At 40.9% G+C, this 20,456-nt stretch overlaps 1 protein-coding gene across 1 annotated transcript in view; it reads left to right on the plus strand.

Moving 5' to 3' along the window:
- LOC115155525 (contactin-associated protein-like 5) overlaps positions 1-18,656 on the plus strand; it is a 122,272-nt gene extending 103,616 nt beyond the window's left edge. Inside the window, exons 13-24 of the mRNA XM_029702208.1 lie at positions 1,400-1,600; positions 4,116-4,272; positions 4,764-4,891; positions 5,031-5,201; positions 6,066-6,284; positions 7,164-7,403; positions 8,303-8,527; positions 8,610-8,743; positions 9,397-9,484; positions 11,446-11,646; positions 11,904-11,978; positions 17,236-18,656. Of these exons, the coding sequence (XP_029558068.1) occupies positions 1,400-1,600; positions 4,116-4,272; positions 4,764-4,891; positions 5,031-5,201; positions 6,066-6,284; positions 7,164-7,403; positions 8,303-8,527; positions 8,610-8,743; positions 9,397-9,484; positions 11,446-11,646; positions 11,904-11,978; positions 17,236-17,477 (2,081 nt within the window). The 3' untranslated portion in view covers positions 17,478-18,656. The remainder of the gene's footprint in view (positions 1-1,399; positions 1,601-4,115; positions 4,273-4,763; positions 4,892-5,030; positions 5,202-6,065; positions 6,285-7,163; positions 7,404-8,302; positions 8,528-8,609; positions 8,744-9,396; positions 9,485-11,445; positions 11,647-11,903; positions 11,979-17,235) is intronic.
- The last annotated feature ends 1,800 nt before the right edge of the window (positions 18,657-20,456 follow it).

A 20,456-nucleotide genomic window follows, 5' to 3' on the forward strand; every position in this document is an offset into this window, starting at 1 on the left:
GTGAGCAATATCCGATTCAGTCACTGACAGATCACATTGCTTTGACCCACAGAACAACTGACAGCCAAGCTATCATGTGGAAAATCATTAGGGTTACTCGATATGGACCTGCCCTTTGGTTACAATGAGAGCTTCAAGTAAATATTTGGGTAAATCTCTGCTGTAAATAAGAAATTATTTGTGTAAAAGTGTGCAAAGTTACTCAAAAACAAAAGTGAATACACATAAAATGATCACGGTTCAGATTTAAGTCTGTGTCTCATGTCTTCAGGGCTTTAGACTTTTGACAGACAGGGTAAAGGAATGAGAGCTTGATGCCTCAACGATGGCACTCAAGACAATATCCATCACTTGCTGTCATGAGCTTACAGCTCTGACCTTTCCGGAGGTAAATGCAACATTTAAGTAATTACGGAGGTGGTTGGTTGGCTGGCTGGCTGGCTGGGTGGCTGGCTGGTTGGCTGGCTGCCTGTTGATAGTCTGGCTGCTGCCTGTTGATAGTCTGGCTGCTGCCTGTTGATAGTCTGGCTGCCTGTTGATAGTCTGGCTGCTGCCTGTTGATAGTCTGGCTGCTGCCTGTTGATAGTCTGGCTGCTGCCTGTTGATAGTCTGGCTGCTGCCTGTTGATAGTCTGGAGGCTGCCTGTTGATAGTCTGGCTGCTGCCTGTTGATAGTCTGGAGGCTGCATGTTGATAGTCTGGAGGCTGCATGTTGATAGTCTGGAGGCTGCATGTTGATAGTCTGGCTGCTGCCTGTTGATAGTCTGGCTGCTGCCTGTTGATAGTCTGGCGGCTGCCTGTTGATAGTCTGGCGGCTGCCTGTTGATAGTCTGGAGGCTGCCTGTTGATAGTCTGGAGGCTGCCTTTTGATAGTCTGGCTCAAGATCACAATGTGTTTGCCTTTTTTTTTGCCCTCCACAAATCCTAATAATTTTGCATTGAGTTGCCTCAGGTTGACCTCAATTAAAGAATCCATTAGAGATGTAAATAACTCTCAGCTTGACAACCTGGGATGTGAATAATCACAAAGTGGAAGAGGATTTTCTCTCAGGCAAGGTAAACACCAATTCCCCCATAGTACATCAAATGGGGGGATGGTAATGAATAGAAGTTCTCACCTCAATGAATCATGAAAACTATTCACCCTTGGTTAGAGAGCCTACAGGAAGTCTTATGTTTGACTGTGGATTACTGTACATGCAGGAAGCCCCTTTTTAATCAATCTAATCATTATTTCAACATGTTTATTTGGATATTGGCTTGTACTAAGTCAAAGCTTGTGAATGTATCCAAGGTTTTATAATCAAAAGGTTCAAAATGACACAACCAACCGGCTCTGCACATCATGTTACAGGTCAAAATGTCTTCAGGTTTGTGTTTTGTTCTATGTTGTGTTGTAGAGAACAAGGTGTGGACAGTAGTGACCCACAACAGCACAAATCCAGTCAGGGTCCAGGGTTCTACACTACAGAAGCCCTACATTATGAAGTTTAACTACAGCGCCTCACCTGAACAACTGATGGCCCTCGTGGCCGGGTCAGAGCAGTGTCAACAGGAAGTTATGTACAGCTGCAGGAAGTCCCGCCTCTTCAACACCAGAGGTGAGTTGGGTCGATAGCATCCTGTTCACCTTATGAAGTCAAACTTAGACATGTTCCCAGATGGACCTGTTCCGTAATATGACTGGTTAGTATTCTAAGAATGAACCTGACTCTGACCTGAGCGTGTGAATATACGCTCAATCCTCTAAACATTGATCCCATTATCTTGCAATAACTTGAAAGGCTACCGCCCAGCATGTTTCTGAGCATCAATCTTCAATTGCTTTGAGAGCAAACGGTCTCCCAGGCATCCCACATTTGCTCCTAAATCATGAAACATTCATGAAGTCCTGAATTCCCTGATTCCCTGGCTGTCATGTGTGCGCAAACCAACAAGTTCATTTTCACAGTGGATCAATAAGAGACAGGAAACAAGTCATTTCATGGGCTATATATGAACAGTGTCAGATGGAACATGAATACTGTAGGTTGTTTTCTGCTGGCTGTCGTACTTCAACACATATGTTCTCTATAGAAGATCAATGATGTTCAGCGCCTCGGTCATACACACCAAGTTACTTAGCTGTTCAATAAATATAGCCATCAATAATTGTTTATTATTAGACCTATTTGACAAATGGATTTATGTAAATTTGCATGATTTAAAAAGTGTATTTTTGTGAACTCATACATCACACCGTCATGAATGTGTAACCTGCACGCATTAATGGAATATGGTTCACATTAGTTTAATATGTTTGATTGTTATTCATTTGTTTGTCATTTTAATTTGTTTAATTATGTGTCTGTAGTGTTGGGCACAGGCAACAGCTGCAACTTGTAATATGACAAGAAAAGGCCAATTAGCATCCACAATGACACTGTAATTTTGACTCATCTTGTCGATTCATTATACCGTTTCATTTACAGTGCATTCGGAAAGTATTCAGACCCCTTGACTTTATCCACATTTTGTTATGTTACAGCCTTATTCTAAGATGTATTAAATTCTTATTTTTCCTCAGAAATCTACACACAATACTCCTTAATGATAAAGCAAAAACATGTTTTCAGAAATTAACAAATGTTTAAAAAAAAAAAACGGAAATATTACATTTACGTAAGTATTTATACCCTTTACTAGTACTTTGTTGAAGCACCTTTGGCAGCAATTACAGCCTCGAGTCTTCTTCGATATGACGCTACAAGCTTGGCACACCTGTATTTGGGGAGTTTCTCCCATTCTTCTCTGCAGATCATCTCAAGCTCTGTCAGGTTGGATGGGGAGCGTTGCTGCACTGCTATTTTCAGGTCTCTCAGAGATGTTCGATCGGGTTCAAGTCCGGGCTCTGGCTGGGCCACTCAAGGACATTCAGAGACTTGTCACGAAGCGACTCCTGCGTTGTCTTGGCTGTGTGCTTAAGGTTGTTGTCCTGTTGGAAGGTGAATGTTCACCTCAGTCTGAGGTCCTGAGCACTCTGGAGGAGGTTTTTATCAAGGATCTCTCAGTACTTTGTTCCGTTCATCTTTCCCTGGATCCTGACTAGTCTCCCAGCCCCTGCTGCTGAAAAACATCTCAGCATGATGCTGCCACCACCATGCTTCACCGTACGGATGGTGGCAAAGAGTTCAAATCTTGGTTTCATCTTGTTTCTCATGGTCTGAGACGCTTTAGGTGCCTTTTGGCAAACTCCAAGCGGGCTGTCATGTGCTTTTTTACTGAGGAATGCCTTCCATCTGGCCACTCTACCATAAAGGCCTGATTGGTGGAGTGCTACAGAGATGGTTGTCCTTCTAGAAGGTTCTCCCATCTCCACAGAGCAACTCTTGAGGTATTTCTGTTTTTTAATTTGAATACATTTGCTAAAATTCTAAAAAGCTGTTTTCGCTTTGTCATTATGGGGTACTGTGTGTCGATTGATAAAAAATAACATATTTAATACATTTTTAGACTAAGGCTGTAACGTAACAAAATGTGGAAAAAGTCAAAGGGTCTAAATACTTTCCGAATGCACTGTATAAATGTACCGTTTCAGTACTAAGGATGCACATTGGCACATTATTTGTCATGACTGCAAAAACAGAACAATAAACAACAACTAATTTGTCTAGTATTAAGCTTTCAAATGTTTGCCCAGCACTGGAACGTATTCTGATGAAATAAGCAAACAACACTGGAGCCAAAGAAGACTGTTTAATTGTCAATATTGTACCTCTGTTTATTTCAAGACCTCAAAGTAAGTTCCATGAGAGGGCATCTGTAATGTGTGCGGGTTTGAAATGTAACAGAATGTAGTTGTGTTAATAGAAGCCTATATCTATGCAGAGAACTGAGAGGCTGCTTCCTGCAGGCCTGTAGTGTCTCTCAGGCAGAGTCATGTGGGACAGAAGACTGTAGCAGGGCCATTTGCAGATGCTCCAGGAAATGAGCCCTGCGATTCTGATTGTCATCACTGAGGACACATTGACACAATGCCATGGGATGCCAAAAGATGCCCAGGGCTCTTATCACATTCACTGTGCAGATTCTGTTTCTCTTCATGTGGACCTAATTGTAATCCTGTGACTGGTCCAGATGGCAGCCCCCTGTCCTGGTGGGTGGACCAAGGTGGAGAGAGACGGACCTACTGGGGAGGCTTCCTGCCGGGTGTTCAGCAGTGCTCCTGCAGCCTGGAGGACAACTGCATGGACATGAACTACTTCTGCAACTGTGATGCCGACACAGACTCATGGTAAATATGTCTCTCTGTGTATCTACTGGGCTGTTCATTGATCAATATCAAGGCTGTACAGACCTTTGCAGTCGTCTTTTTGATCATAATAAAAATGTTTTTGGCGCATTACTTACTTTCCATATAGAACTTTAAATACAAGGATATCTTCATCACAATTCAACTGCTGGAAAACATTTTCTATACAAAGGTATAAATAACTATAAAACATATTCAACTGCAGGTCTTATGATAATATTCTTTATTACATCATTTGTTTTAAACTTGAATTCTGTTGTGTACACTTTTTTTAAACATTTATTCTCACTCTGTGCCCCCATGTAATTTTGCATTTGGGGAACCTAATTTGCATATCTCCTGAGATACAGTCCAGACCTTGATCGATCACTCCATCTTTATAGTGTTTACTCTGAAGTTTCAATGCTGACTGAGGATTGGATTAGTTTATCTGTAGTGAAATTAAGAGGCTTCTCTCTCTCTGTTTATTGCAGGTCTAATGACACAGGAGTCCTCTCCTACAAAGAGCACTTACCAGTGAGTGAGATCGTGATTGGAGACACCAACAGAACTGGCTCTGAGGCGCTCTACAGAATCGGCCCGCTGCGTTGTTATGGCGACAGTAGGTGAACTGTTTTATTTTGTAACATTTTTATCTTACAAATGGTCCCTTTGAACATCCTTGTTTTTCCAGACAAAATGCTGATTAAATATTAAATATATAGTGTTCAAACTTAGAAAATACTTTTCCTGTCTTCTAGAGTCTGTGTGGAATGCAGCGTCCTTCTACCAGGAGTCATCCTACCTGCACTTCCCCACCCTCCAGGCAGAGCTCAGCGCTGACATCTCCTTCTACTTCAAGACCAGCGCTCCCTCAGGAGTCTTCCTGGAGAACCTGGGCCTCAAGGACTTCATCAGAGTGGAGCTCAGCTGTGAGTTTGTTAGCCGTACTCTCACGCACTCTCACGCACTCGCACACACTCTCACGCACTTGCGCGCGCGCGCGCACACACACACACACACACACACACACACACACACACACACACACACACACACACACACCAGGATCCATTTGGAGGAGGCCAGTGGTTTGAAATCATAAATATTCTGTTTTCTGATGAAAGCACTTCCCAGCTACAGCAGCCTACATTTGACATGCAGTTTGAGAAATGTGCAAGATGTCACTCCTGACCTGCACTGCATAATTTAATACTAATGACACACACAGTGCTCTATTATCAAGCTGTCAAGCCTCTAATAACATTTTCCTTGGCAGCCATGTAAACAGTGGCTGTTGAAGAAAATAATGATCAAACTACATTGTGAATGTACTGACTAGCACCGTCTTGAGTTCGAAATGAGTCTGTAAAAGCTTATCTTGAAGTATTTTGTAATATTCCATTTGGAGCTCTGAAATAAGTGCAGCGTCTATGCATATATAATATGACTGTAAGACACTGTGGGTGGGTGGTTGGATGGATGGATGGATGGATGGAGACATAGGATGAGGTTGGGGGTGGAGGCTCACTTCTTTTTATTTATCTTTATTTACATACAGGTGGATGCAAGCTATTCAATTATATTAATTTGTGTATAGCACCTATATACTCCCCCCAACAAGAAAATAACAAAATGTATAAAGATTTGATCACAAATAAAGCCTTTGAAGGATCAATGGATCACATTGCATCTCATCGACATAGAACGAAATGGTGTCCCATAGAAAAGAGGAGTCTCAGATTCACTACTGACCTGAATGACTGTCAGCTGGTGTCCCTGTTCTGTTCCCTCAGCTCCGTCCGTGGTGACATTCTCCTTTGACGTGGGAAACGGGCCGGTGGTCCTGGCCATTAAGTCCCACGTGCCCCTGAATGACAGGCAGTGGCACTATGTGAGGGCAGAGCGCAGCGTGAAGGAGGCCTCACTGCAGGTGGACCAGCTGCCCCTGCGCTTCCTGGAAGCTCCATCTGAGGGACACCTCCGCCTCCGGCTCAACAGCCAGCTGTTTGTGGGTAGGACTGGCATCATAGTCTCAGTCTCAACAGCCAGCTGTTTGTGGGTAGAGCTGGCCTGGTCTCATAGCCTTAGTCTCCGTCTCAACAGCCAGCTGTTTGTGGGTAGGGATAGGGTGAACAGCCCCTCTGTGGATTAATATGTACATAGAGCAGTTATAAATGTGTTACCATATAAACCATATAAATTAGTTGTAACTAATATAGTATTTTCAAATACACAGCCCAAAGCAAGTACTTTTATTTATGCGGCCTCGGTTTCAATCCCCGGCATCTCCACAATTGTTTGGCTCCCGAGTGGCGCAGTGGTCTAAGGCACTGCATCTCAGTGCAAATGGCGTCACTGCAGTCCGTTGTTCAAATCCAGGCTGCATCACATCCAGCTGTGATTGGGAGTCCCATAGGGCTGCGCACAATTGGCCCAGTGTTGGCTGGTGTAGGCCGTCATTGTAAATAAGAATTTGTTTTTAACTGACTTGCCTAGTTAAATAAAGGTTAAACAAAAAAAATGGTTATTTGAATGTTATTTGTAAAAAAAAAATATTTTACTTATTTCAGATAATAGTTTCTAATAACTGGGTTAAATGCGTTGGAGTGTATTTGAGTATTTTCAAATACTTTACAAGTGTATTTCCAAATACATTCCAATATTCAACTACTTATTTATTCAAATAATTGTTATCTGAATACCTGAAATAGTATTTGAACCCAGGTCTGGTTGTAGCATTGTAACAAGCATTATGAACTAGTTATAACCTGTGGTCCCTCCAGGGGGAACAGCAGCTAGTACTCAGTGGAATATGATGCATTATATACTAATTGTGTTATAACACTGTAATAAACATATGAACTAGTTAGAACCTGTCGTCCCTCCTCCAGGGGGAACAGCGGCCAGGCAGAGGGGCTTCTTGGGTTGCATCAGAACTCTGACTATAAACGGTGTGACCTTTAACCTGGAGGAGCGGGCTAAGATGACCCCGGGGGTGAGCGCTGGCTGCCCCGGCCACTGCAGTGGCTCCAGCAGTCTCTGCCACAACAGCGGGAGGTGCATTGAGAAGAACAGCGGCTACGTCTGTGACTGCTCTCAGTCTGCCTACGGGGGGCCCTCCTGCAAGGAAGGTGTGAAACGCATAGTAACTCCATCACAGAGGTTAAGCCTTGAGGTTGATTTAGCTGTAATGTTGTTTCATCTATTCATTCTGATGCTGAATCTATGATTCTAACCTTTAACTTCAAGTATACATACAAAACATGCACTTCCAGTTTGTATAGTATCATACAAAACATGCACTTCCAGTTTGTATAGTATCATTTTTAACAGCTGGGTGAAAAGTTCCCTCGCGAAGTGCAATCTGCTGCAGTCAGGAGAAGTTGATTAACATAGAGCTATGTCACAACAGCCCTTTTACAGAAATCTAACATCGCTCAGAGGAGATGAAAACCTTAAATATTTAGTGTTTTCAAGTGAAATATTCGATGCCAGCAAAGATCTTAGGCTGCCTCAGTCCTAATGTTCACTTGCTCTTGAAGTATTGAAGTAGAGGTGTTGAGATCAGTGGCAGAGTGCAGATTGGAGTCCATCTGAAGAAGAGATCAAAGAGGGATGAGATGAGATGACAGATCCTTCCTCCTCCACTGTCTCTGGTCTGTCTCTGCTCTCACATTCACACTAATCTAGGCCTCCATTATCATGGAGCAGACAAGCCTGAAATATTCCACTGGTCTGAAATACAATAGTCTCACTTTCATCCAATCCCACTACCGTAGCGTCTGGAACACAGAACTTACATAACATTGTTATTTTTTTAAATGTTTTTCTTTTAACTTTTAGATGGCCATAAACATATTAGCAGAATGGCAGATGCTATTCAAGTTGCTGCCTCTGGGGCAGTTACTATAGCATGAATGGAGATACTATTGATGGCTAACAACAAGTAAGAGAGGACCATATTGTGCTGGACTGTCACCCATGATACAATGCATTACCTAACCCATACTCTCTCTCTGTGTCCATGCAGAGGTGTCTGTGTCGTTTGACAGAGAGTCGTCGTTGACCTACACCTTCCAGGAGCCTTTCTCTGTGATACAGAACAGTAGCTTCCAGACCTCCAGTGTCTACAGAGAGAACAGCAGGGCCAGAGAGAACATGGCTTTCATCTTCATGACCACACAGAGCCCTGCCATGCTGCTCACTGTCAGCACTTTCAGCCAGCAGTACATAGCAGTCATCCTGGCACGCAACGGTACGGACACGTCTAGGATTATTAAGATAGGACTCAACCCTTTGAATTCACGGTTTAACCCAGTTTGTGTTGTGGTCTACAGGGAGTCTACAGATCTGGTACCATCTCCATGTGGACAGGAGGCCAGATGTGTTCAGCCCCAGACCTACAAGCCTGGCAGACGGACGCCTCCACCGTATCAGAATCCACCGTGAGGGGAAAGACGTCTACCTACAGGTGAGCAAAGGATAAATATGGGATGTTTACAACAAATGGGATTCCTACATTTGATGTATGAAATAGAAATGTAGGAGCAGGAGAGGGTGAGGAACAGTAGAGAGTGAAGAGGGTGATGAGCAGAGAGTGAGGAGCAGGGGAGAGAGAATAGGGTGAGAAGCAAAAGTGTGTGAAGAGGGTGAGGAGCAGTAGAGATTGAAGATGGTGAGGAGCAGGGGAGAGAGAAGAGGGTGAGGAGCAGGGGAGAGTGAAGAGGGTGAGGAGCAGGGGAGAGAGAAGAGGGTGAGGAGCAGGGGAGAGAGAAGAGGGTGAGGAGCAGGGGAGAGAGAAGAGGGTGAGGAGCAGGGGAGAGAGAAGAGGGTGAGGAGCGGGGGAGAGTGAAGAGGGTGAGGAGCAGGGGAGAGAGAAGAGGGTGAGGAGCAGGGGAGAGTGAAGAGGGTGAGGAGCGGGGGAGAGTGACGAGGGTGAGGAGCGGGGGAGAGTGACGAGGGTGAGGAGCGGGGGAGAGTGAAGAGGGTGAGGAAGAGGGGAGAGAGAAGAGGGTGAGGAGCAGGGGGTGAAGAGGTTGAGGAGCGGGGGGTGAAGATGGGTGAGGAGCAGGGGGGTTATGTGTGTTCTTCACACCTCCATGTCCTTTTTTCCCTCTCCACTAGATTGACAAGGACATGAACCTAAAGCACAGCCTGTCATCAGACACAGAGTTCATCTCCATCAAATCACTGACCTTGGGGAAGGTCACAGGTGAGCCCACCAGAGAAATTAGTACGTGTTTGTTGAGGTAGTTTGAAATGATTAAATGACTGGAGGCTACAGTCATGGTTTTTACTGTAAATGGAGGATATGAACAGCCTACCACAGTGCAGGGCTTAGAAGAATCAGTCTTTGCAATTAAGGCAAAGCTTGTAAGCTGGAAGAGATAGACGAGACGTGTCTGTGATATAACGTGATATAGACAATCTAAGCACTAGATTTGGTCAAATAATCACTTCTCGCATCTGGTATAGATTTGACAGGCTGATTGGGAGGGTTGTCAGCCACCCCACCAGGACATTGTATCTGTCTAATAATCTGTCTCACATATTGCACGCATCACAAATCTTGGGAGTATTGTACTCAAGCTTATCACTTCACACATTAGTCAGTAGCTAAATGGAACTGTTAAGTAAACCAACCGTAATTTGTCTAACACAGAGATTCACAATAGTTTAGGGAACAAGTAAATCTATGCTAATTGACAACATCATTTGCATTTCAAAACAAATGTATTCATTTCATCATTAAGGTACTGGAGGTCTCCTGTTGGATGAATTTATGTACGAATAGATGATGTCTATACATTATTTTGAGAAGAACACTTGTTTTTAGACATTGATCGTTGACGATGTATTAGATATTTAGAAGGATTGAATCAAAAATACTAAACATAGGCAGGCCTAAGCATCAATCATTTTAAATGATTTCCAATTTTTCATCAAACTCATGAAAAGTCATGAAAGTAAAGTTAAACACAAAATCTAAACAACATTATGTATGCTAAATCTGGGTTAGTGTATATAGGACAAAACATCCATTCCCTCTAGAGTATGCCTGTTCTATCTTTCACACATACTGTATTCATATGACTCCAGCACAGCAGCATCCACTACTTACAACGTGTTTTCTGCAGGATGAAAGGAAATACATTCTTGGCTGGGTTATGTCTCCTAGGGATCTATTAAGTCAAAAGGAATGCTGCAGCACCACAAACAAAGACCAATGATGAACATGGTGGCGATGATCATCGTTAAACTTTTTTGGGGGTCAATTACACTACTTCCTGTACAGTAAATTGCCCCCTATGGGAAGTATGTTAATTATAGATTTCAAACCAATTAGATACAATATTACTTTAAAGGGAAGAAGCTGTTGAATGTTGACCCTCGTGGTCTGATTAGCTCCATTATATTTAAATATCTAATATCTTTAGACAAATTACAGGCACACACTGATCTCTCTTGTATCTTATGCCCATCTACTCTTGTCCTTAACACAAATCAGAATAGCAAATTGCTTTCAGAGCTCGTATCTCTGATGTAATGATATTCAAGTGCTCTAAGCAGCCAGCATCCTATCTCCATATGTGGCAGTCGTTATGATTCATTTCCTGCAAATGCTAAGAAATCTTTAAATTAATTTATTGTCCTCGACTAACCTGTACCCCCATCACATTGACTCTGTACCCCCTGTATAAAGCCTCGTTATTGTTATTTTATTGTAACTTTTTTTTTTCTCGTTTATTTAGTAAATATTTTATAACTCTTATTTTTATTAAAACTGCCCTGTTGGTTAAGGGCTTGTAAGTAAGCATTTCACGGTAAGGTCTACTACACCTGTTGTATTCGGCGCATGTGAACAAATAAACATTGGATTTGATTTTAGTGGAGCTCTAATTGGATTTGTATAGAGTTCATATGTATTTACAGACTGTCTCATTGAACACAACAAGCAGGGACAATTGACATAATGAGTGCCTGCTCAGTGGTTCGTACTATCTCACATTGACAAAGAGAGAGAGAGATGGCTTTTGGGGATACTATCCAACATGTGCATTAGTCAAGGTGAGACACTGATGTCGTTGTGGCAGTCGGTGGACGTTTGAATGCTTTATTACCATTCTGATTAATCTGTGAGTTTGATTAGTACCTTCCTTGTTGTTTACATAGTGGACGCTATGGATGAGGAAGTGATGCAGGCAGGATCTAAGGGCTTCATTGGCTGCCTGTCCTCCGTCCAGTTCAATCACGTGGCTCCACTGAAGGCAGCGCTACTGAACCGTGGCAGCTCATTGGTCAGCGTACGGGGTCACTTGGTGGAGTCTAACTGTGGTGCGCTGGCTGACTCAACAATATTTCACTCTCAATCAGGTGAGGAATGTAGAATGTATTCAGAATATACTGTATTTCTGTGGACGATGCCGTCTAACATTTTAATATTGTACACTGTCAACACCGAAGCCGGGGTAGAGTTTTCAGTCTACAGATTCTTCCATTGTCACAATGATGGTTCCCAAGGGAACATTGCTCATTGTTTTATGTCGGTCCCCAGTCTTCAAACAAATGACAGATCAATGATGTAATACATTCCTCATGATGTCACCGCACTCTCTTCCCTCTTCCGGTAGATCATTCAGAGACAGTCGGCAGAGGCAGGGGGCCATTAAGGAACGCTTCACAAAGCAACTATGCGGTAATTGGAGGTGAGATTTCCAATTCAGAGTTGTTAAAGTGCTCAATTGCCAAAGTCAGTGTCCTGTGAAATGAGCCCCGGCTATCTCTGCCTCTTGCTCTCTCCTCAGACGTTTTCCTGGAATAATGTGTCTGTCAAGACAGGATAACATGCCACAATTTAGACATTTCCAGCACTGGAGAGACTTCCAAAGTAATTACCCAGAAGGGCTGTTATTTGCACTGTAAAGTAAGTCTAGGTCCAAAAGGCTCATTAACAGCTTCTACCCCCAAGCCATAAGACTGCTGAACAATTAATAAAATGGCCACCGGACTATTTACATTGACACCCCTTTATTTTTACACTGCTGCTACTCTCTGTTCCTTATCTATGCATAGTCACTTTACAAATGACCTCGACTAACCTGTACCCCTGCACATTAACTCAGTACCGGTACCCCCTTTATATAGCCTCGTTATTGGTATGTATATATCTTGTTACTTTTTATTTTATTTTTTTACTTTAGTTTATGTAGTAAATATTTTCTTAACTCTATTTCTTGAACTGCATTGTTGGTTATGGGCTTGTAAGTAAGCTTTTCACGGGTAAGGTTGGTACCTGTTGTATTCGGCGCATGTGACAAACAAAATGTTATTTAAAACGTCTTATGAATTGACTTTAAGTCAGATATGTTTGTAGATAATGGAGCAAATGGATAAAAAAAGGGGAAAAAAGGAGACCGAATACCATTCCTAATGAAATTTGTGAACGCTTTATTTGACACCTAGTGTCATAATATGTCATAACAGCTGACATAACTTGTCATAACCTGTCGTAATATGGTCATAACACTGTCATGACATATTTAGATCTGTTGTAACATATACTGCATTATTTTATGGCTGGCTATGCCACCTACATAAGAGTGTCAAAACCCACAAAACCTACCACACAAGGCAAAACATTCCATTACACCATTGTCTACTTGTAAACAGTATGTTTATCTTATAGAACTTTTTCTGTTATTGGCTATATTAAATTATCATCGTAATTGCGTACACATTGATGTCAGACATGTACTTTCCCCAATGCTGATGACCGGGATGAATGCAGGAGCAGATTTCAGGAGCAGGACAAGACACCCTCTTTGTGACTGATGACTGACATAAGGGCATGTACGTGATAGGTCCATCTGGCTTATATGATTCTGATGGTCATAATGCTCCATGACACTGTCATAAAGTGTATTTTCTTAGTCAAAATAAAGTGACACAGGATGGTCATAATGCTTCATGATAGTGTCATAAAGTGTATTTTCTACAAAATACAATGAAAAAAAACATGACTGTGAAGAATGAATTACAACAACAAGGATTTAACTCTAAATTGTATTTATCCAAATCTGTTTTTTCCCTGTGAAGAAGTTTCCTTTCATTTGAAAGTTTGTTTCTGCAGCCTCCCTCAAGATCTTCACCTCCATTCCTTGATGCAGTAGATTCATAAAAAATATAAGTAAAGACAGAAATCAATGCAGTGACACCGCTAAAGAAAGCTGAAAACTAAAACGTTATACTAAATATATTATGGCAATAGCAAACACTTTCACACATGATCAAATACATTACAATCCAGTTTTCTCAATGTTTTCATAACATAGCTAAAGCTAGTTCTCAACTAAAGGTGAAAGGTGAAATAAATAAATAAAGGTGAAATAAATAAACTATTCATGTAGCTAGCTAGCTAACTGTTAGCTACCATCTAGTTACGTGGTCACCAATGGGTCGATCGCGATTGACTGGTTGAGCTCCAAGGCATTCCTGGTCGATCGCCAAACATTTCTGTGAAAAACCCAAAGATAAGCCTTGCGTTCCTATTTCTTTAATTTGTGTCGTGCCGGGTATAAACCGGGTTCCCGTTTTGAACCATCTCATATGTCTTAAGGCACAAACTCAGCCTTCCCGTTGGGGAGCAATTCAAGTGGACTATAGGCCTACCACTGACCAATCGGATGGCTCAGACGACCGTGTCTGCAGTAACGTAGCAGGCGTAAGAGAAAGATACAGCCAAGTTGATGTTGTGACATTTCTAAACTTTTAGAGACTCAACAATTACAACAAAGAGCTGCTGTTTTTATCAGTGACTTCATGTTTACCTTTTTACTCAGCACTGTCAACACTTTCTATTCAACACTTTCTATTCAACACTTTTATAAGCCATAAAATTTGCCTTCACACTTTTTTTTTCATTTTCTTTTTCTTTTTTTAAAATCTTTATTTTAACAGGGAAAACAGACTGAGACCTGGATCTCTTTTACGGCTGTGCCCTGTGTAAACATGTTGACATGTACAGTTTTAGGCATACAGACAAGAACATTTCAAACATACAAAACAAAGACACAATTCAACAGAAACAATCACAGATAACATCATATTGATCCTCCATAACATTTTTAAAATGGGCAAGGGACACCAGAGTGTCTAACTTAAGTTGGACACTACTTGCTCTTGCGCTACAACAAGCACTGCAGCTGCAATGAATAAGTAGGAAAGTGTATTGATAAGCTTGCGTTGTTATTATTAGCAGCTTTGGTATTTTATTTAAATTGAGGAATATTTCATTTTCTCTGATCATAGGAGAAACAACATGAATTTGTGCGTGAAGGAGAAATAATACGGTACATCTCAAGTTTTGTTAACAGCCTAGGGCTGTGGTGGTCATGAAATGTTGTCAGCCAGTGATTGTCATGCAAATAACTGTGGTAATTGACCATTAATTAACATCAACATAAACAATTTGACATGCACTTGATAATATTCTCACCCATCAGGATTAATTTGTATTTATAATGGCCCACAAAAAAAACATAATCCTTAGCCTGCAATCGAATAGGGATGTTAGGTGTGGTTACCTCTTTAATATGTAAGCATAGGCAGTGTGTCCATAATGCTAGGAGAAGCTAAACTTTTGCTAAAGTAAATTGAGTTAAATTGCCAAAATTATATAGCCTAATTCGCTTTCTCCTGTCTATACAGAAATACAATTATTCAAAAATAGGCTACAAAAGCATGATTTGGTCACAGAGGATCATTAGCTTCTTCTTTGTTTTAAATCATATTGCCTACAGTCAGAAGGAAAGATGGTGCACGCAAATTTCCTCCTCCAGTTTAGATTGACGTCATATTATATTTGGGTTTCCCGTTTTCGTAGGCCTATTATATGGACAACATAGTTTCTATTGATCTGTTTGTCAGTGTCAGCAGAGTAGGCTACCCTGTAATGTGTCGTATTAAACAAAGCTTCTGCTAATGTTTCCAGTCATATAAAGGGTTGTAGTATTCCATGAAATGGACGGTCTAAACCCAGCTCACGTTCCCTATTAGTGGGTGAACAATCCAACGCTTGGTGAATTCTGCTTCACAATGATAGGAAGAGCTGACATAAGCTACATAAACTCAGACATGCTTTTTTTGCGAACAGTGATTGATTTATATTATTAGCCTAAATTATGACTATGCAATCTACTCATCACATTACGGATAGTAGACTATCTTACATAAGTCTGCAAATGCGATGATGCATAGATTGCTTTATTATAAAGGTAAAAAAATATTTAACTCACAGATTAATGTGCTTCATTTTAAGAATTGAGCAAGAAATACGGGGGGCATGATCATTCTGGAATCCTCTTTTAAATAGTGTCCAGTCAAAACTCTTATGTTTATTATTACGGGTAATAATATACTGTAAGCCATATAGGCCTATCACGTACATGACCACATGTCAGTCATAAGTCCCAAACAGGGTGTTTTGTCCTGCTCCGATATTCATCCCAGTCATCAGCGACACAGCACTGGGCTAGGCACAATTACAATGGTAATAAAATGGCACGTTTTGAGAAATGTTATATAACACACTATTTACCAGTAGAATGGAATGGTTTGCCTTGTGTGGTAGGATTTGTGGGCTTTGACACTCTTATGTAGGTGTCATAAGCAGCCATAAAATATTGCAATATGTCACAACACGTCTAAATGTGTGTCATGACCATATCATGACAGCGTTATGACAGATTATGTCAGCTCTTATGAAATATTATGACATGGTTATGACCGTGTCATAACGTGTTCTGACGCTAGGTGCCAAATAAGGTGTTACCGTATATTCTTAAAGTGTAAGAATCGTATTTGGCAAGGGATTTTAGGTTTTAGTTCACAATTATCTCAGTGCCAGTTAAATTAATATATGAAATGTACTTTTTCTGAGTCTAAACAGCCAAATTAATAAATACTTAATACATATAATATAGAAATCCTCACAACTGAATGAACTCTCTCTATAGTCCACTAAAGAACTTCCTCTATAGTCCACTAAAGAACGTATTCTATAGTCCACTAAAGAACGTATTCTATAGTCCACTAAAGAACGTATTCTATAGTCCACTAAAGAACGTATTCTATAGTCCACTAAAGAACGTATTCTATAGTCCACTAAAGAACGTATTCTATAGTCCACTAAAGAACGTATTCTATAGTCCACTAAAGAACGTATTCTATAGTCCACTAAAGAACGTATTCTATAGTCCACTAAAGAACGTATTCTATAGTCCACTAAAGAACGTATTCTATAGTCCACTAAAGAACGTATTCTATAGTCCACTAAAGAACGTATTCTATAGTCCACTAAAGAACGTATTCTATAGTCCACTAAAGAACGTATTCTATAGTCCAGTAAAGAACGTATTCTATAGTCCACTAAAGAACGTATTCTATAGTCCACTAAAGAACGTATTCTATAGTCCACTAAATAACTCATTCTATAGTCCACTAAATAACTCATTCTATAGTCCACTAAAGAACGTATTCTATAGTCCACTAAAGAACATATTCATTAGTCCACTAAATAACGTATTCTATAGTCATTTTACATTTTAGTCATTCTATAGTCCACTAAAGAACGTATTCTATAGTCCACTAAAGAACGTATTCTATAGTCCAGTAAAGAACTTATTCTATAGTCCACTAAAGAACGTATTCTATAGTCCAGTAAAGAACGTATTCTATAGTCCACTAAAGAATGTATTCTATAGTCCACTAAAGAACGTATTCTATAGTCCAGTAAAGAACGTATTCTATAGTCCAGTAAAGAACGTATTCTATAGTCCAGTAAAGAACGTATTCTATAGTCCACTAAAGAACTTATTCTATAGTCCACTAAAGAACGTATTCTATAGTCCACTAAATAACTTATTCTATAGTCCAATAAAGATGGCTGCCCTTGCTCCCCCACAGGTGTGGTGTCAGCAGTAGTCTTCATCACTCTGTGTGTAGTGGCGGTGATGACCCGTTTCCTGTACCAGCACCGGCAGGCCCGGAGAGACGCCAGCATCAAGGAGAAGGAGCACCGAACCAACCTGGAAACAGCCTACCGGAGAGAAGCAGCCTACCGTGCAGAACCATCCTACCGGACAGAGTTCCACCTCCATGACAGTCATAGCTCCACCCTCAATGACAACAGGGAGTACTACATCTGAACACCTGTGTCCCAGTCCCCTGGTCATCAGGGAAGGCCTCTCCTCTGAAAGTGGATTGGGAGGTGGAGATGTCACTGCAGAATTCCGGACAAGAAAATAGCCAAGAGGCCAAGCCCAGAACCCTTCCCCAGGGATTCTGCTCGGGAATTTGCCCACTGTCTGATTATTACAAAACATGTATGTAGTGGACTACACGTTTAGCAGGTTTTTAGGACTGTAGGTGTATCATGTGGTCGGTAAAACTGTCAGACAATATGGAGCGAATATGCAGGTGTGATTACGGAACAATCTCTCAACCAGCAGAGGAAAGGACCGAGACAAAGAAGGACAGGAACCATGAGAGCATTGAATGTCACCTGTCACACCGTCTGAATGTGTAGTACAAACTCCTGAAGAGATCATTCTTCTTGTGACCCCCAATATTCTTCAAGATTTTCCACATAGTTCTGTGGAACGTCCTAAATGACATCTGAAAGATGTAGGTCAAGCATGTAAGTGAACTGTGAACTCTGCCGTGTGGCAATGACCGAACATTGAAATGAGAGAATGAAAGAATGGGACTTTACTGCCTTCTGTTAAGAGTGCCTCTTCATGTTGTTTTAACCTCTTTTTTTCTAAACGCTTTACATCTTTGTTTTAATTAATTAGTGTTCATTTGTGTTTCCTTTATGTGCTAAGGGAATCATAGATCTGAACATGAACCACCTGTACTGTAATCATGTTCTGTTCAAGTCTATAACAAATGGATGGTGTAATTTGGTGTATTACACAATGCTGTAATTTATCTAAGTAATGTTTCAAAGATGGATAACGCTCAAAGGTGAACATTTTGCTGTAAAGTAGAAAGATGAGTATGTTCCGCCAGGTAAAGTCACTGATGTATGTTTCACAAAAAAAGACGGGAAAAAAAGCTGAAACATAACAGCCTGATTGGACCAGATCCTATCCTTTAGAGAAATGCCAGTGACTGGAATTTATCTTAATAAATCTGACATTCTAATCAATGTAAGGTTGTGCGAAAGTTCAAGTCACAAAGGTGTGTCTGAAGAGAGGATTTTTCTGATTATAACAATATTTGACATTTATTTACCTTAACTTCTTTATGTTGTGTATAGTTGCAGTTGTACAGATATATTGTATAGATGTATATTTATTAAACAAATTTAAGACTTTATTAATTATATGTTGTAATGTGGCTTATTCCCATTCCTTGTAATAGTTCCGTTGACTGTGATGTCAATTAAAATTCTGAGCTTTGCAAGTCAATCTGATCTTCCCGAAATATAGTAACCTACATTTAAAATATGTTGATTGTAAAATCAATGTCCAATGCATGATTTAAAATGCCCTGTGTCCTCATCTAACCTCTCGTGATCCTCCAGTCAAATGGATACATACTAAATTTACATGCTCAATAGAGGAATGATACAGTCAGTTGGAAGTAGAACAATACAATGAGTCATCTTAAATGTCACTGTGGATGTAAAATAATCCCTAGTTCAAACACCACTCCATCGCTGCACCAAACTTAAAAATACATCACTTTCTCTTTCGAAGAGCGGGGATAGAGTGCCGTCTGAAACCATAGAATACTCCTCATCTGACTTTTGACTATTAGTTCGGCAGCGTCTGCCACTCTTTCAGCGCGGGGGAAGCACGCCTCTGTTTCATGCAGAGAGCCAGAGCAGTTCTTGCACTGTCGGGAGAAATGGTAATGCATGTTAATATACGCTGAAGAAAAATATAAACGCAACATGTACAGTGTTGGTCCCACATTTCATGAAGGTGGGACGCACAAAAAGCTTATTTCTCAAATTTTGTGTACAAATTTGAATACATCTCTGATAGCAAGCATTTCTCCTTTGCCAATATCATCCATCCACCTGACAGGTGTGGCATATCAAGAAGATGATTAAACAGCTTGATCATTACACAGGTGCACCTTGTACTGGTGACAATAAAAGGCTACTTTTAAAATGGGAAGTTTTGTCACACAACACTGTGCCACAGATGTCTCAAGTTTTCAGGGAGTATTCAATTAACATTCTGGTTGCAAGAATGTCCACCAGAGCCGTTATCGGAGAATTTCATATTAATTTATCTACCATAATCTGCCTCCAATGTCGTTTTAGAGAATTTGGCAGTACGCCCAACCGGCCTCACAACTGCAGTCCGTGTGTATGGCATTGTGTGGGTGAGCAGCTTGTTGATATCAACGTTGTGAACAGAGTTACCCTGTTGGTTGAGTTATGGTATGGGCAGGTGTAAGCAAATTCTTTTTTTTTTTTTTTAAATGTACCTTTATTTAACTAGGCAAATTCAGTGGCGCAGCAGTCTAAGGCACTGCATCTCAGTGCTAGAAGTGTCACTACAGACCCTGGTTCGATTCCAGGCTGTATCACAATCGGCCGTGATTGGGAGTCCAATAGGCCGGTGCACAATTGGCCCAGCATAATCCGGGTTTGGCCGGGGTAGAGCGCCATTGTAAATAAGAATTTGTTCTTAACTGACTTGCCCAGTTAAATAAATATAAAATGGGGAAAAAACGATAGAAATGTCCCAGTTTTTCCATGGCCTGCATACTCACCAGACCAATTGAGTATGTTTGGGATGCTCAGGATCGACGTGTACGACAATGTTCAGTTTCCGCCAATATCCAGCAACTTCACACAGCCATTTAGGGGGAGTGGGACAACATTCCACAGGCAACAATCAACAGCCTGATCAACTCTATGCGAAGGAGATGTCGTGCTGCATGAGGCAAATGGTGGTCACACTAGATACTGACTGATTTTCCAGGCCCCTACCTTTTTTAAAGGTAATTCTGACCAACAGATGCATATCTGTATTCCCAGTCATGTGAAATCCACAGATTAGGGCCTAATGAGTTTATTTCAATTGACTGATTTCCTTATTTGAACTGTAACTCAGGAAAATATTTGAAATTGTTGCATGTTGCGTTTGTATTTTTGTTCAGTA

Source organism: Salmo trutta, chromosome 20 (assembly GCF_901001165.1).
Source record: "Salmo trutta chromosome 20, fSalTru1.1, whole genome shotgun sequence".
Lineage (NCBI taxonomy): Eukaryota > Metazoa > Chordata > Actinopteri > Salmoniformes > Salmonidae > Salmo > Salmo trutta.